The sequence below is a fragment of the Epinephelus lanceolatus genome, chromosome 1 (assembly GCF_041903045.1).
Source record: "Epinephelus lanceolatus isolate andai-2023 chromosome 1, ASM4190304v1, whole genome shotgun sequence".
Classification (NCBI taxonomy): domain Eukaryota; kingdom Metazoa; phylum Chordata; class Actinopteri; order Perciformes; family Serranidae; genus Epinephelus; species Epinephelus lanceolatus.
In genome coordinates, this window is record NC_135734.1 from 18,034,308 (window position 1) to 18,053,243 (window position 18,936).

Below are 18,936 nucleotides of genomic sequence, written 5' to 3' on the forward strand. Positions count from 1 at the left end.
ACGTCATGATTGACAGCTGCGTGTGCCAACCAGTGTGCTCACCATTGGTTGGATGGGTGTATGAGTGAGAACTCAATACTGCAGAGATTGTGACTACGCAGACTCTAGCTCCAAATGACATCACCAGCATAAGATGGCAGCAGCCATATTTTTTATATTTTGGCTTCATTTTTGTACCTTTGGACTAAGTTGAGATACACAGGCTAAACTACAGATCAAGTTCATCTTTTGCTAAGTGGCCTGTACATCAATCTGCTGCCACAAACAGAATTTTTACTCCAGAACAACCCAATCAGAGAATAAATTAAAATGAAAAATGCAGTCACTGTGTGTCCATATGTGTGCTCATCTGTTATCAGGTAACAGCAACACATTCAACACTTCAGAGTGAACTGAAAGTACATTTAAATCTGTTTATCCTTGCATCCATCGTACATATTATGTAGTAGAGCTGGCCTAACACTGGATTTTTAATGCTAAATAAATATTTGTGTTTTAAAAAAGCTAACAACATTACACAATATATATATAGTATATACATTTCTTTACATGTACACAATTTACACAAACATTTTTGATAAGAATTCTTTAAATTACTGTCAGTATTGTGGCCAAGGTATACGGGCCTACTGAGCAGGACATTTCATAGGAAAAGGTGTCAGCGCTGTCCTGAGGACAAACTGGAGTTGTTAGAAAAATACTGATTTATCATTAAATGGCAACTGGCAGTGCCCCTCTGCAGTGTCCCCATAGCCCTGCATTCTCTCACTCACAGCGCTGTCTTCTCTTCACTCTTCTCACTCACTTTGGTTGCATACAGGCTTTAGCAGCACAGTTTTGTTTTCTACTTGCACTTTGACAATCTCAGAGGTGTTTGAACATGTGCACTACAAGAAGAATATTACTTTCATTAATGTAAGAGTTTTATTTATTCTTGTTGACTTCAGTAATTCTACTGTCCTCTGCTGCTAACCAAGAAAAGAAAAGTCGCTATCATGTCATAGCCATGTAATATTAGGCTTTTCATAAAATGTTATGTGTTATTACCTTAATGTTTTTTACATTTCCACGTGGTATCACCTATCAGTTTTTATTTTTTTTTTGGTTATTGTATTGAAGTTAATAATTCCAGTATCATGACACTGGGACAAACTAAGTAAAATGTATCTTTGACATTTCTGCGTAGCAATTTCTTGCTACTTTTCATCCCGCATTTGCACCAAAACCTGATATAAAAGCTAACGTTTGCAAATTTGCCAATATATTGATCAGGCTCTATCACACACATCATCTTAGGACTGCAGGGGCGAGCAAACAGTGTGGACTGGTCTGCAAGTGCTGAAAATTCAAAGCTGGACCGTCACTGTCAGAGTTTGGCGCAGAACCAGGAAACTGCTCAAATAGGATTTTTTAACTGGAATTAGGGGGATTTACAAGACACAAAACGGGGGGAAGTCAAAAAACAAGCTGCCATTATGATATGGAGCCACTGCTGGAGGAAATACTTGCAGTATTAATCAACAGCAACAACCAGAGGTGGTAGAAGTACTCAGATCTTACATTTAAGTAAAAATAGAAATACAACAATGAAGGCCTGTACTGGTAAAACTAATACATGAACTACAGGACCTGAGTAAATGTAGACACTTACCACTACTGGAAAGTGCTGAATTAAGCATCATTGCACTATCCTGTAGATATTCTGTCAGCAAATCAGTGAGAACACATCTGATGGGTGTTATTGGTTTAAAGCTTTATCGTGGTAACAAGGATAGTTCCACTTGTCCTCTTTTGATGATAATGATATGATGATAAAGACATGCACTTTTGCAAACTGAATAAAACAATATTTGTCAAGCAGTGGCAAAAAAGGACGACTTCAATCCCACACATCCTACTCAAGTGTCCTCTGCTCCAAAGAGTAACTGAGGGAATTGTATTTTTAGTTTTAATGACGTACTCACAGAGTGTACTCAGTAAACTCCTTTTTGAAGGCAGCTGTGCATGCAGTATTTTGGAGGCCTGCGCCGGTCTCCAGGTGGAGCCAAGTATGCTGCAGAGCCCAGCCCAATTCTTTCAGGTGGCGTGAATAAAGAACACAGAGCCTCCACCCAACTGACACCAGGTCAGAGGTACTGCAGCTACTTTCACATCCAACCCAGGGCATTGTTTGGTCTCATGGTACAGTCAGATCTCACCAAGCCAGTTAGAGAACATTACTCTGCTTTTCCGTCTGTTCATTGGACTGTAATTTACTTTACATGCTAATATATGGTCAGAGATGACAGTTTTTACATCGTTTTGTGTGCTTATCATAAGTTTAATATTCTTGACAGGTGCCGTCAAGTCCCGCGACAAGAAACTATTTATGTCTACAAATTACCATTATCCCACGTCTACTCACCTGTAAGCCTCTAAGTGAGTTAGTTAGTTTATTTACACTGAGCCGGCAGGGTGGAGGGTAAAACCAGATTGTAAATGTCTGTGAATGACTACAGTGAGTGAACGGAAACACAGATTAACAAGAGGAGGGCAGAGACACAGAAAGACAGAGCGCATTGTGAGTTGCACCACTCTGAATCCTCTGCAATCTGGGACCTTTGATTTAGAAATGACTGCAGCTAAATGATTGCCTCACACACCAGTGGCACATTTTACATGGATAAGGTCACGACCCAGCTCAGGGTTAGCACATGTGAATCACATTCAGTGTTTACTCTAGTCCTGCGTCAACTAAAGGGCAAATGTTTCTTCAAACCCTCAGTGCTTATTCTACAAAAAGATACTCGTCTTCTTACCTTTAGACCTCATACACCTGCTGAATATAGACAGAGAAACACTGAAATTAAGTCCAACTTAGAACATGCCCTCCACATGTCCTATATTACTTCATTTTTCTCATTTGACATATTTTGTTTAGAATTATCATTATTATCAATTCACTGAGCATTGGAAGAGTCAACATATGGCTGTTTAGAAATAAGAAGGAAGTGGCCCAAAGGAGGAAGTGAGGTCACAAGCAGTCAGGGCATCCCCCTGCCACAGGGGAAGTCATGTTGCTCCTGTTAACTGCAGGAAATATTGTTCTGTCACTACGTTACCACAAAAAAATCTTTAATAACTGACAAAAGGATGCAGAGTTATGCTGCACGCTGGGTGATAATGCATGAAGTGTCAGATGTGTTTTGCAAGTTGAACTGGCACGTGAAACTGAAACGCACCAGCTAAGATATTTTCTTGACAAAATTATGAAACTCAGTCATGCTGGAAACGTTTTGAATTGTGCCAAAGTTTGTGCGATTAAACTTGTCCTGGGCACTACTAGAATTTTGATACTGGCGTTAATATACCTGGATTTCAGTGCTGATACCAAAACATTATGTCGGTCAAAAGATTAAATGGATTTTATAAACATTTGTTTCTGCAATAAACTTTTTTTTATTGTTTTCATTTTAAGGAATAGTGAAACATTGTGGGAAGTGTTGCTTTCTTATTCAGTTTCTTGCTGAGTTAGCGGTTAGCGTAGCTTAGCAAAGAGTGGAAACAACAGCTAGCCAGGTTACCCTGCCTTGGGTATGCTCTTGTCTGACCCAATTCTCATTGGTTGGACAATCGCTGGTGTTACTTTAACAAAGTGTTTCTTTTCCCAGCTAAAAATGCTAACTGTTGTTGTTATGGCTATGTGATGGCTGGTCTTTGTGGTGTCCTGCTACTTCTCCACTCTAATTGGATGGCGGGTGACAGTAAGAAATGCAGCGTTTACCCGAAGTTGAACATTTTTCAACTCCCATTTTTAATCAGAAAATGGATAAATAATTACAAAGGCATTTAAAGTTGGATTTTATCACTATGGATTTATTTTACTAAGTCTAAAGACACTGCATTCAAGGCTGGATTATAAAGCTTCTGAAAGGAATACAATCACACCAGAGCCCTCGCTGGAGCAGCAGGATGGCTAACGTTAGCTTCTGGGCTAAAAATAGCAGGTCTCTCTCTTGCATGCAGCATTACAGAGATATTTCAAGTCAGTAATGTTATGTTGTTTATGACATAGTGTCTAGTATGTCAGATTTTTCTCATCAGTCATGTTCAACGCTTAGTGGTGAGACAAACTTCCGCACAGTGATCAGGTGGAAAAGCATTACAGTGCGCAGTTTACTTTCAGATAATATTTCAGTGGAGATCACATGTGTTTTTCACTCGAGGCATCCATTTGCATGAATGGAGTTTACTTGTCTTGGGCAAGTGTTCATGTCGAGCCTTGTGACAGGAAAAAGAACACTCTGGTGGACACACAACGCTACCAGGTAGGGTACACCCAGTGCACTGTGGCCAATTTAATTAATCAAGAGATAACATGCTGATCTTTTTCCCCCATCGACCAATGGATTGGTGAAAGAGTATGTAGAATTTCAGTCTACCAAGATTTTCTTTGGTTGATTACAGGCCCAAAACACACTGTGATAATCATTTCATTTAATCAAAGGGTTTGTTTTCACCACCGTGTGTCACCTTCTTGTCTTTAACATGATGTCTTATCAGAAATACACACATCATGTTTCAGAAACCAAAGGTATGACATCATAAATGTGCTTTATACTTTCCCTTACAGAAATACACATTATGGCAAACCCACAACTCTCAAAGAGGATCTGTCTGTTGAAATTAAAGGAAGTTGGCCAAGATTAGGTGACTAATTTGCCTTTTTGTCATGTGAGTCCACAAACAACAAGACCAAGACCATAACCATGGAAGCATGTGTTTACCTGCTGATCTTATGTAACGTGACAGTGGTTTTTAACTCTTTGACCCCTCATACACATTTATTAAGTTATACTCACTCAGTAGAGGTCATGACAAATGCATAAATCAACATCCACATGCATTTGCATTGCTAACAGTGATGAGATCCATTTCAAAACCACACACAAACAAAAGAGTGTCCCCTCAAGGCTTGTTCTGACATCAAAACCCTGCATACACTGTCGGCGACAGATGCCAGGTCTCACAGACAGGTTAGGCAGCACGTACAGCGAGCCACCCAGATACCAGTCCAACAGGCAAACAAACAGCTCATTTTGTTCACAGTCAATTAAGGGACACAGTGCATTTTACAACAAGCAGGAGGGACACTACATTACATGTTTACAAGATGACTCCCAATATCAATACCAGATTGTCATAAAAAATGACCAATAATACATGAACATGCTAAAGAGTGAAGCACAAAGGTCTTCTCCCTGTACTGAGTAAAAGGTGATATCATTTTGCTCGAATTCTTTTACTTTAGTATTTATGATCTACTCCTGGACTCCTCCCTGAGTTTCAGTTGTCTTAAGCTAAAACAGAGGTTTGTTATATCACCAGACTGAACTCTGTGTGCTCACCTGAGACCCACCCAAATGCTTTGAGCTCTTTCTGTCTCTTGAGACTCCGCACTGTAGCATTCCTACATTCCTCAAGCAGACTGCTCTCTGCTTTAACAGACTGTCCATATACACTGCTCAAAAAAATAAAGGGAACACTTAAACAACACAATGTAACTCCAAGTCAATCACACTTCTGTGAAATCAAACTGTCCACTTAAGAAGCAACACTGATTGACAATCAATTTCACATGCTGTTGTGCAAATGGAATAGACAACAGGTGGAAATTATAGGCAATTAGCAAGACACCCCCAATAAAGGAGTGGTTCTGCAGGTGGTGACCACAGACCACTTCTCAGTTCCTATGCTTTCTGGCTGATGTTTTGGTCACTTTTGAATGCTGGCGGTGCTTTCACTCTAGCGGTAGCATGAGACGGAGTCTACAACCCACACAAGTGGCTCAGGTAGTGCAGCTCATCCAGGATGGCACATCAATGCGAGCTGTGGCAAGAAGGTTTGCTGTGTCTGTCAGCGTAGTGTCCAGAGCATGGAGGCGCTACCAGGAGACAGGCCAGTACATCAGGAGACGTGGAGGAGGCCGTAGGAGGGCAACAACCCAGCAGCAGGACCGCTACCCCCGCCTTTGTGCAAGGAGGAACAGGAGGAGCACTGCCAGAGCCCTGCAAAATGACCTCCAGCAGGCCACAAATGTGCATGCATCTGCTCAAACGGTCAGAAACAGACTCCATGAGGGTGGTATGAGGGCCCGACGTCCACAGGTGGGGGTTGTGCTTACAGCCCAACACCGTGCAGGATGTTTGGCATTTGCCAGAGAACACCAAGATTGGCAAATTCGCCACTGGCGTCCTGTGCTCTTCACAGATGAAAGCAGGTTCACACTGAGCACATGTGACAGACGTGACAGAGTCTGGAGACGCCGCGGAGAACGTTCTGCTGCCTGCAACATCCTCCAGCATGACCGATTTGGCAGTGGGTCAGTAATGGTGTGGAGTGGCATTTCTTTGGGGGGCCGCACAGCCCTCCATGTGCTCGCCAGAGGTAGCCTGACTGCCATTAGGTACTGAGATGAGATCCTCAGACCCATTGTGAGACCATATGCTGGCGCAGTTGGCCCTGGGTTCCTCCTAATGCAAGACAATGCTAGACCTCATGTGGCTGGAGTGTGTCAGCAGTTCCTGCAAGACGAAGGCATTGATGCTATGGACTGGCCCGCCCGTTCCCCAGACCTGAATCCAATTGAGCACATCTGGGACATCATGTCTTGCTCCATCCACCAACGCCACGTTGCACCACAGACTGTCCAGGAGTTGGCGGATGCTTTAGTCCAGGTCTGGGAGGAGATCCCTCAGGAGACCATCCGCCACCTCATCAGGAGCATGCCCAGGCGTTGTAGGGAGGTCATACAGGCACGTGGAGGCCATACACACTACTGAGTCTCATTTTGACTTGTTTTAAGGACATTACATCAAAGTTGGATCAGCCTGTAGTGTGTTTTTCCACTTTAATTTTGAGTGTGACTCCAAATCCAGACCTCCATGGGTTAATAAATTTGATTTCCATTGATAATTTTTGTGTGATTTTGTTGTCAGCACATTCAACTATGTAAAGAACAAAGTATTTAATAAGAATTTTTCATTCATTCAGATCTGGGATGTGTTATTTTAGTGTTCCCTTTATTTTTTTGAGCAGTGTATATGACACAGTGCAAACAGTATACATAATGTTTAAGATGCTTTTGGCACATGCCTGACACATTAGGCTATGATGCTTTCCTACATGTGAGGCATAGGTAACCTCAGGGAGTCTGGCCCTACCTCCATGCAGTAAAATCTGCTGTCTGTAACATGAGCTTTTGTTCTTCTGGAAAAGCTGAAACGTGCCACTCAAGTTTTCAACCCATATTATAGGTGAATGGATATCTGCTGAGCTGTACAGTAAAAATATGAACTCCACACAGGCCCACAAACAACTACAGTTATTCCATTATCATTTAACAACTACAGCTCCCAAGAGCAAAGTGTACGTATAAGTCAAAGTTTTGAGATACTACTGCCAGTACAATACCTGAGTTAAGGTACAGACGCCAAAATGAATAGGCACTACCTGCTTTATACAGTTTATGGGCCCCACCCGAATTTTAGGATGTTTTCGAGAGTGTTCTCCCACAAAAATCAGTAGCTTTCTCACTATCTTTCTATTTTTCAATACTTAGTTCTACTGACACATTTAGGTTTGTAATGCTGCCAAAAAAATTATTGGGTTTTATCAGCAGCCCTACACACAAGGCTTAGCCATAGCCCAAAGTAGCTGCGCCATAGATGTATGATAATACCTACTGTAGATACCACGATGGCACCTATTCATTCCAACGGAACTGCTTGCCTGGCACATACACCAAAAAGGTTTCTAGTGTCTGGGTTTACCTCCACGGTAGGCAGCCCACTGCATATGTGCAGTAGTTTCTCTCCCGCTGGCCCCACCCATGAGTTCCCACTTGGCTTATAGACTTACATTATGATGACGTGTCTTTTATAATGTTGGCCTATGGGGAACATGCTGTTTGGGCTGCAAGGGAGTTTTAAGCTGCAATACCGCAAGTGCTCTCTGAAATAAAATTGACTGCAAGGCTGAAGTGTTCCTAGGGGGGTCAAGCTGCGCTATAAAAAAAATGTCATGCTAGCTGTAGCATTAGCGAGCAAAAACATACTGTGAACAAGTTTTAGTTACGTATTACGTGTTTCTATATCTACTGCTTAATTCATCACTGAGTTCCAGTATGTCTAAAGCTAGAGAGGAGGTTTAAGTACATATCGTAAGTACACTAATAAATACCTTTTAATTTGGACAGAAAAACAATTAGCATTTATCACCATCACTAGCTTCTCTCACATCAAGGAACTCTAAGCTAGTGAAACTCAGGCTAGCCCGAGTTGGTAGGCCTCATAGGATCTGACTGAGCCTGAGGATACATGCTGTGCTGAAATGGAACTCGTGAGCTGGTGTTTACAACATGGTAAGTGTGTTCATGAATTCCTTCCCAAAACCATTTCCTGTACCAGGCTGTAAGCATGTTCATTTCTGGACTTGCTTCTTGAACCAGCCTCAAGTGGCCGTTCAAAGAATTGCAGTTTTTGGCAACTGCGTCTTTTTGGCTTAATTTCTCGGCTCCTGAGGTTGCTGTAGGTCGGGTAGGTCGGCATGACTTTGACTTTACATACAGGACTTATGCAGGACTTTTTTTCACACAGCCAAAATACTACATGGGGTGAACAAAGTAACAGAAACACCTTACTGATGTATCCTCTATGAAAGCCCTGCAGCAAATACTAACTTTATAAGCCCATTACATTTTTGTTGAAACAGTGACAATTGATTCAACACTGCAGACTGTCATGTGATTGTGTTACACAGCACTGTGAGCAGTAGGGTGTTCCTGTTATCATGTCCAGCAGCCATGTACACAGACAAAATAAAAGGGTGCAGACGGTAAAAATGTCACACAGCTGTACCTGGTAGAAATTTTGTCGGGGTAAGGGAAGGGGCCGATAGGTCCCTCGAATCTATTTCATAGGGACATATATACAGCTGTTAAAAGAGAAGGTTGTCGCTGACAGACAAAGACTGTGAATCAGAAGCCTAAAACACAGACACCATGATAAACATCAACACACAAACATATATTCACATGAAGCCTGACACATAATCTTTGTCAATGCCATGACAAGTTATCAGTCTGTTCAGGTGCTCATACAGACCTATAACAAAGCATGTGGTCATTTGTTTCAACTATGACACTGGTGGACAAAGTAATCCCAACACAGCAAACTGTGTATGTGACCGAAAGCAACACAAATTCTGTTTTCAAAGCAGTGGCAACCTTTGTTCATCAAAAACTGAGGGGCCACTCTAGTAAGTCTTAAAAAAGTGCAACAGTGAGACAAAATCCTACAAATCAAACCTCACTTTATTAGAGAGCACTCAGGTTGGTGCTTGACCATGTCTCCGGTGGTCAGACACACGCCACCCACACACTCCTGCATGCACACAGACAGAACCACAGAGCTTTAGCTACTGTAGTAGCAACCGGTGAGGACAACACTGACTGACGTAGTCAGGAACAGGACACTGATATGAACAACACGGTCATTCTGGGAGAGCTGTGGTGAGTGTGATCAAAATAGACACAAGATTTTGGAGCATGGGTGATGGCAGCAGAGTGCCATTTGAAACCGCTGCTCATTTCAAACTGGCACCCGTTCAATTTGACACATCATCTCAGACGGAAACTGTCAGTGTGCTCGAGGTTTGAGTCCTCTTAAAACTCCAGAACATCTGGGGTCTTGCTCTCTGCATGACGCATGTAACTCGCAATGTACTTGTTCTGTCAGAAGAGAAGAAACAATGCAGTATATCCAGGGCTTACCCAACAACAGCGATTAAGGCAGCAGCTTGTGCCTGTAATGAAAAATGATGACTAATGCTGGGCCCCACCCAACAAACCACAGACACGCACATGTGAATATGGCTGGAAGTAGCTTCTTAGCTAATGCTACGACTTCACAATAGCACTGGCAGCCTGTCTAAATGGTCAGTGGCGGTAACACCGATCACCTCGGCTCAGAGGTGGAAATGACGAAAGCTGCAGTCAGTGTGAAAAGGAAAGAACGTGAAGCAGAAGTGTAAAAGATTTGAGTTTGAGTGCAGAGCTGCGTGAGGATGAATGTCATTGCTGTAGGGAGGATTTCAAAAGCAGACAGACAGCTGGGTAAACTCAAGAGTGAGGTCACCTGTCAAACCCACTGTTTTGTAATAGGCTATTTGTGCTGTTAATACACTTTATCATCACATTAATGTACTTTAACAGCACTGTGCTAGTTTCATATATCACAATGTACTCTGCTACATTTTGTGCAGGGGGAATATACGTACGTAACTTCTCTGTTTGCTTTGTATTCATCCGCCCTTCATTGCAAACTGACATGAACTTTACCTGGTTGTAACCGGGAACCAAGAGGAGAAGCATTGATCTTCTGTTCTGCTGTATTTGTTCTATATTTGTCCATCATGTGCACACTGACTCATACTTTTTTAAATCAACAATAAGCAACAAACCCTGGTTTACAGGAGTCTGGATACTGTTAGATCACTTTGCTGTTGTTAGACCCTGATGATGTATATAATTAAACATAAATGCAGCATCCCTCAGTCTACACAGTTGACTATTTACTGTTTATTTCGTTGTTACCTTGGCAACAACTGCCCTCGGGATCCATAAAAGTAACAATAACAGCAACACAGTAATCTTCACTCCTCTGCTGACTGTCCTTAACTTGACATGCAAAAGGCAGCAAACTTGATCCCCACAAACTGCTGTCGCACACAAACAAAACATGGCTGTCAGCACATCAACGATAAGCCTCCAACCGTCTGATCATAACGACAGCCGTCAAAATGATTCGACAGGTATCAGTCAAACAGGAAACCCTTCAACACACACACACACACACATCTGCATAAAAAAACAGCAAGAAGAATACCTACCATAAGTTTGACTTTGAGTGTGTATCTCTTGAGGCTGGTTCACCTTAGATTCCTGCTGTGGAATCACTGTATGTCAGCCACACATGCACGCACACAAACACACATACGTAAACACACATACAGTCACACACGCCCAGCAGTGAAAAACTTGGTGCTCCGCCTTCATGGAAGCAGCACAACAAGCCTGTGCTGCTGTGGCTCCACCTCCTCTGCCACAAGGCAGCAGAGCAGGCTCAGTCAGATTGGACAGTCAGATGCACAAAGACACACCCACTGTCCTCTTGCTGCCAGCAAAAATAAATAGACCTAAGTCTGCTTTAGGGAAACTTTTGGGCTGGGTCGCAGCGGGCTGTGAAGACGAGGGATGTTGCATTCTGATAACAGAGACGATGGCCTACATCAAGGTATCGGCAGGAAGTGTTATCGTGGAGGCAGGAGCTGAAGGATGAAGGAGTGATGATGAGGCAGAAGTGGATTTGCTGCAGCAGTGTTGTTTGGCACAGTCTGGGTGTGTCTGAGAGACTCACTGCTTAGGAATCTAGGCTGCAGAGCACTCAAACAAGAGGCAGTGTGTGTGTGTGTGTGTGTGTGTGTGTGTGTGTGTGTGTGTGGTTGGAAAGAAAAGAACAGAGGGAGGGGAGTCACATCACATGTAGTCCAAACCACACCCCAAGACAGAACAGAGAAAAAGAAGAACTGTAAATTCAGGATAGACACCACTGAACGAGGACACCGTAAATGAGGTGGCCATCAATACAAGCTGAGACATGTTCTCGCTGGCTATTACAGCTGTTCAAAGTAGCCCCCGAACACAGGAACAGACAGGAAACACAGCCTCTGGACAGCAGCCAGAGGTTAAGTAAGGATTTTAGGAAAACACAGCAGTTTCCTTGGTACACACACACTCTGAGCATTCAGGATATTAATTAGTTGATAATCTGTCACCTACTTGAGTTAATCCAAAAACACTTTTAACTACTTCTCAGATAAAGCGCTCCACTTCACAAAACATGTCAAACATGTTAAACAGGGAGTGCTTGGAGAACAGCGCCGCCCTGTGTCTAACAATACTCATAGCACTTAGATAAAAATGAATGGAGCATTGTTGTATGAAAGTGCTGTGTAGGCTCACTGTGTCTGTCAACTTTCTTATCAGTGTGTTGTTTTATGCTGAGTGGACACAAGATGGGCATACACGGCAGGTGTGCCACATGTTTTGTCTTTTTGACCATCAAAAATATGTTATTTTTGAGCAACATGTAGATTTTTGCCATGAATAAGAAAACTGTTCTTTGTTTTAAATGTGATATTTTTCAAAGCAAAGAAACAAAGAAAATAAGAAAAAGGTATCAGTGCTGTCTGGCGTTTTTTTTTTGTTCTGTGTTAAAGGGGAAGTTCGGCCATTTTCAAAATTCATATTATAGTAATAGTAGTAGAAGTAGTAGTAGCTACATATTATTCCCATGCTCTAAAGGCTCATTTAAACTTCCTTTACATATAGAGACATCCATTTCAAACATACTAAACATCACTGCCCTCACACATCCATGTTGGCATAGATACAGTCAATAGATGTCACTAGAGGGCAGAGTTAAGTTTCACACAACAGCAAATGAGGTGACAGTGGAAGGTGGAGGAAGTGTTGTAGACAGTGGTGTCTGTGAGGCCCTGAGACACATTGTGCATATAGCATATAGGATACATCATAATTCACTCTTCAATATCTATTTTATAGTGCTGTGAAAAAAATCAACAAATTTCTCCTTCAAACAGCTGAATTAATCAAGTATGTAGTTAAAAGTTATATTTTACAAGATTACATTGAACACATCACGAGAACTTTATAATTTAGCCTTAGCCCAATACTCATTTTTACTGAATAGAGCTTGAATGCTTCACACTGTAAATCAATGCAACCTCTGTGAGCTGTTCCTTGCAACCTCAGGCTGTTTAGAGGTTAACTCACTCTCCTCCTGTCTATTTCAACACCAGTTTGTTTTTGTTTTTTTATTATTTCATTTTCGTTCTCTTTGCCGCTATGACATGATAAAGATATAACGTGTTTCGTGGTTCCCATGACATTGGATAAGTCGTCCATCTACCCGAGAGAGCAGGTAAAGTGTAACGCGCTGGGGAGGGGGGCCGTGGGCGCAGGAACCCAGAAAAAAGACCTCTTTATTGTGTAGCAAGCTTTGCTATGTAGTTATGTTCATGTGGCCTTTTGCAATATTTCAAAATAATAGCAGTAATAGTACTTGTAAAAAACAGTTAAGGATAAACGTTGATTTTTTTTCTGCCCCCATTTGTGGTGCCCCCTATGGATGATGGCGCATTCGCCTATACTGCCCATGCCACAGGCCGGCACTGTTTGTCACCACACTACCGATTTGTTCTGTTCTGCCGTTTTTTAAATGTCTTTATCGTCTCCTATGGTTATACCTCGCTTGAACAACAACACTGCCCCCATGTTCTCCAGTGGTACTGCTCCGAAAACTAGAGTGCTAAAACTCAAAGTCTGGAGCTGCTCCATAGACATGACACAGAGAGCTCCCAGAGGATTGTTCTGAGCATATGGGGACAGTTTTTGTTTCACAGCTGAGAACACAACAGCAGAATGAAGCTCCTTTGGGTATAAAAAAGAAAATAAACATTCTGTGGGTCCCTAACATTAGTCTTGCATTCATTGTCTTTGGAGCAGCTCCAGACTGTATACTTGATGACATCATTAGTTTGAGACTCTCTGGTTTCTGGCTTTAAGTGAGAGTAGATCATGTTCATAAATATGTATTGAACTGTCCTTGGCTGTGGACAAAACATATTGGAATTCTTAATTTAAGTGGTGTTCCCCTTTGAGCAGAGAATTCAACATGACATTTATGACTTACATCACCCCACAATGAACTCTAGCGATTGTTAAAGTAACATTTGTTCTTCTTGGAAGCATTTCTGAACATGAATAGACTCCCTTAAACAACAGCCAAGGCAAGTCAATGATTAAAGGACACACGGTTATCACCTTGCATATAGATCACACAGAATTGAACATAGGAGATATATTTTCTGTAGGCGGAGGGATGTAGGGCACATGTTCCCTTCAATATTTAAAATGTGCATTTGTCCACCACAATAAAAACATGAGAGGGTTTTAATTATTTGACAAATTTAAAGACTTTTAAACTATAATTTGATGCAGTAAAGGCACAAATTGGTGCATAAAAAATCACCAGAATGTAGAAATTGAAGAGTTTGATGCTAAAATGTTCTGGTGGAGGACCCCATACCCCCAGTTTCACGTGTGTCCTCCCACCGCTGACATGAAACCTACGGCCTTGTCAAGAGGAATTGTCTGCGTGGTCTCTAAATTCCTCTGATCTTATTCTTTGACTAAAAATATCTTTAAAAGGACAAACAGGTAAATCTTCTCAACATGTTGCACAATCCCTGCCCTGGCATCTCACTGGCAGAAATATTTGTGCCCAGTTTGAGCCTTTTCAAAATAAATCTTCTTTCACAGCTTTGCCCCGACTGACTCCAAAAACACAAGAGAGCCTGCCCTCTGCTTTTGTGTCTCTGACTGTGAGAGTGTTTATGTGTGTGAGAGACAGAGCTGGTATGTTTCATGCATGCTTAGACTGGATCCAAATGCCTTGCTTAGTAACCCCTGGTAACTCTTATCTTTGTTGACAGCTAATGAGCTAAAGCAGACTGTGGACACACCCATCCAGAGGGATTGGCCAGTCAGAGCTGTGAAGCTGGAAATGGGGGGTTTCTAATCTGAATCTCTGATGCTGTTTCTGGGAGCTTACAGGCAAACTCTAAGTGGGAGGCAGGGAGGTATCAGGTTTCTTAAATGAGGTCTGTGGGAAAACACAGAACTGATGTTGAATACTTTTACTGGCGAGAGATCACAGAGAAAAACTTTTCACACTGAAACAGACTGGTAGAACTTAGAGGGATACAAGTGTTAGTTTTAGTTCTGGATGTTACAAAGGAGTGTCTGGTTGAGAACAGTAGCTGCCAGAGGGACTCTGTGAACTCGATATGAACTTTTCACAAGGAAGCCTTTAATGCAAATGAAAAACTTGTCAACAAGTACAGTGACTATGCAGAAACAACTGGGTATAATGTAGGCGAGAGGGGCAACCTGGGTAACCTGTCAACCTAGACTATTACTACTCCTTTAAGAAACGCAGTGACATGGATTAAACCTGTGATGTAAGTCAGTCTGAAGGTCACTGGCAGTGAAATCCTGCAAAATTATCATCTGTATAGAGCTTTTTAGCCTGTTTTAGCTTTTGTGTTGGTTTACTGGGGTGACTGTGGCTCAGAGGCAGAGCGGGTTGTCCACTAATCGGAAGATCAGCGGTTCGATCCCCAGCCCATCCAATCCGCATGTTGAAGTATCCTTGGGCAAGATACTGAACTACAAATAAATCATTCCCGATGGCTGTGTGTTAAAAAATGAGTGTCATGAGTGAAGGAGTGCTAGCCTTGGCCACCAGTGTATTGGTGAATGTGACTCATAGGCCTCTAGTTTCCCGGCGCGGCGCAGGGTGGCGAACCCCGTGCAGAGCTAGTTTTGAGCAGCGCAACCCGAGGCGCGCTCAGTTTGGTAGTTTGGCAGACTGAGGCGTGCTGAGATGGGTGTGGCGGCGCAGCAGGGGGAGGTGTCAACAGATCCAGCTTGGCGCAGTGACAGTTTCGTGCCAAAAGGCTTCGCCAAAGGTGCGCTAAAAGCTCACCAGCTGAAACCAGGCCTACTGTCAGTGCAGGCGGAGCGCAGCCGGTGTAAGTGGAAGTTTGGCTGACCGGAGGGACAGTGCGCACACGTCACCAAAACCTCACAGGCAGGTTTCCAGAATGTCAGGTACATTAACGATGCAATAAATAGCCACAAAAACACTATTCAATGCAACTATCTGCAATCAGCACATAAATGTATCTCTATATCGACTGTCCCGTCACATCTGATGTCAGATCAAAGGGGATTGGCACAGTTTGGCACGTTTGGCATGCGTAATGGAAACCCAACCTGATTTGATTAACACAGCTGCAAACTAATGAGTTCCCATCCCTCTCAGCCAACCACAAACAGCCACAGCATCAGATAGGGAGTATATATTCAGGATCTGTCATCTTAGAAAAGTCAAAAGAAAAGAAACAGGGTGAGACTGTGAGAGAGAAAGAGAGAGAGCGCGCACGCACAAGAGAAACGCTGTCAACAAATTGTAAGTTATGTTCGGTGAGTAGCTGCGCAAGCGCGCACGGTGTGCCAAACCGCCTGGCCACATCCAGTTGGCGAAGCGCAGGTGCGCTGCCCCTCCGCCTCGCCAGGTCTGTGAAACTAGAGGCTGTAGTGTAAAAAAGCATTTTGAGTGGTTGGAAGTCTAGAAAGGCACTACACAAGTGCAGGTCCATTTAGTGTGTGGTTGAGTCTTCCGGCTCTCACCAGCTCTGTTTCCATCAGCAGGTTGTTTTCAGCAAATGAACTCTAAAATATAACTATATGAAGCTAACGAGCAAGTAAGCCAATAGTGTCAGCACCTATATAGGGAAGAAGCAGATGAAACATCTAGTAAACTACAGAGCCAGTTATTTCCCTCACGAGTTGGTGGAGACCAAAACTGAGCTAAAAGGAGACTGAATAATCAGGTGTTCAGAAACAAGACTTCAAATGTATGCCAACGTTGCTGTATTGCCACTGGGTGTGTAAAGAGGCGACAGTTTGCTAACAAGGTCACCACATTAACTTAAGAAGGCCATCATATGTAAGCGCTATGCATCTGTCGGGTTTCGAGTTCTTCTGTGGACAAACAAATCCATTAATGCAGCTATTTCGTATTTGGCTACAAGTTTGTCAGACCTACAGTACAGTAGCTTTTCTTTGTAAGGCTTAGCTCAACATCAGCCTCAGCAGTATAGGCTCAGCTAACTGTAGCATTGGCATGCTAACATGCCAACATAAGCATATCTTTCCCTTGAAATTAAGCTAATGTATTCTATCACTTTCCTTAAATTCATCTAACAAGTTTTCAAATGCGACAACAATAAGCAACAAAGCCTGGTTTATAGAGGTCTGGATATTGTTTGCTAATTATTTTTAAAGCCACAATGAGATCTGATGTCAGACCCTGATGAAATATTAATTACTATTAAACATCAGTGCAGAATCAGTCACTACATATAGTGGATTATTTACTGTTTATTTTGTTGTTACCTTGGTAACAACTGTTCTCGGGGTCCATAAAAGTGACAAGCAACACAGTAATCTTCAGTCCTCTGCTAACGTTCCTTAACTTGACAAGCAAAAGGCAGCAAACGAATCATCACAAACTGCTATCGCGCACAAACACAACTGTTAAATTCCAACACGTGAACGGTAAGCATCCAACTGTCTGCTTGTAACCACAGCTGTCAAAATAATTTGATTATATCAGTCAAATTGGATGCCCTTCCACACAGAGATACCTCACTCTGATCTGAAATGTTGGAGCAATAGACTGCTCAACCAGCCTACATCACCATGCCTTGAGCCATGCTACTAGTCTGACTAAATCACTGGCAAGTATCCACACACACACACTCACACACACACCTTTAGCCAAAGGATATCAGTCAGTGCTACTGACTGCACATCTTTAAACACAAATCTTAACCTCTATAAATAATGAAGACAACTGACTGTCTAAATGCAAATTTCTCACACAAGCTTGTTTTCCATCATTTCAACTCCTGCTAGACATAAATAATACATTTTATTAAAAACTATTTCTCCTCTCTCATTTTGTCTGGTATTATTTTTGGAGTGCTAACCAAAGCCATGACTATAGTCTACAGGAAAACACAGACCAAACAAACGCTTTAGCCCCATTACATGTTCTTTACATCACTGCTGAACATCGCAGAGCGAACAATAATGTTATTGTCCTGTGTGTTTCTCCCATTGTCTGAGCAGCTTCCACTGTGTGTCAGGCAACTTGTTAAGGCTTGATACGTGCTTGAGCCAGGGATTTAAACATCTTCATTTATTTTCATTGAGGGTGCCACGTTGTTGTGTGCTAACACATTTTATATTGACTTATGGTGTGTTCAAGATGGTCGGAAATCTGAGATATGAGAGTTGGCCAGTGGAAAGTAGTGGCTGCGTTTCCAAGCTAAAATCAAACTCAGAGAAAACAAACATGGGGCGTAAGAAGATGAGAAATGAATTTTGTATATCCATTTATTTTAAAAAAAATTACTAGCTAATTACTAGCAGCCAACTTGTCTCTCTTTTTAACTACTATAACACATGGTTGTAGAGCAGTAACTTCAGTGCATGTGACTCCTGTGAAGCTCCTTCTTATGTAATCCTGCGCCCATCCATATCCCCCACACTTACGGTAAACTATAGCTGTTATTTGCTTTGCTGGATGTCCTCGTACCATCTCTAAATTTAGCACTGCACTTTCCCCCTGGTTTGTTGACCCATATTTCATCCCACACTAGAAAAACACATAAAAAATGCAGGCCCCTTCTCTATTGTCCTACAGGACCTACTGTCAGTATATGTTAGAAAAGGTGTGTATCTTACATCTGCAGATAATAAATAAGCCCTAAACAAAAAATGACAGAATAAATCTTTGGTGCAAAAAAGTCACAATACCATCAGGGTATCGTTAGGACTTGTCAGCAATTTTTAACTCATGATAATCACAAGCTTGCTAACATGTCATCATGAACTTGAGCTTTCCGCTGTCATCTGCTATGTGAAGCAATAATACCAAGAATCTCAGTCATTATATCACATTACACTTTCCAGTAAGCATCAGGCTGCCGGGTCTTCATTACCAAGCCTTACTTGTTGGGACAAACATTCTGTGGCTATGAGCACCAGCTTTTCCTCAAGCATGGCAGATGTAAACAGACAGCAGAGCAAATATTCAGAAAGTATTTGGTGCTACAACAACGCGTCGCTTAAGCGCAATCTCAGGTGGAAACTCCCCCAGAGATGCTTTTATGTAACTG

At 42.3% G+C, this 18,936-nt stretch overlaps 1 protein-coding gene across 50 annotated transcripts in view; it reads right to left on the reverse strand.

Moving 5' to 3' along the window:
• Nucleotides 1–18,936, reverse strand: part of cast (calpastatin) — a 55,851-nt gene that overhangs the window by 21,063 nt on the left and 15,852 nt on the right. For 4 of the 50 annotated variants that reach the window (XM_033627459.2, XM_078166770.1, XM_078166754.1 and 1 more), the window contains exon 1: nucleotides 10,930–11,087. The exons of 40 other annotated variants lie outside the window; for them this stretch is intronic. In XM_033627459.2, the coding sequence (XP_033483350.2) occupies nucleotides 10,930–10,932 (3 nt within the window). In that variant the 5' untranslated portion in view covers nucleotides 10,933–11,087. Of the gene's footprint in view, nucleotides 1–8,897; nucleotides 8,949–10,929; nucleotides 11,111–18,936 lie in introns of those variants that run through there. 6 more of the 50 variants (XM_033627429.2, XM_033627448.2, XM_033627453.2 and 3 more) reach the window with 4 other exon arrangements.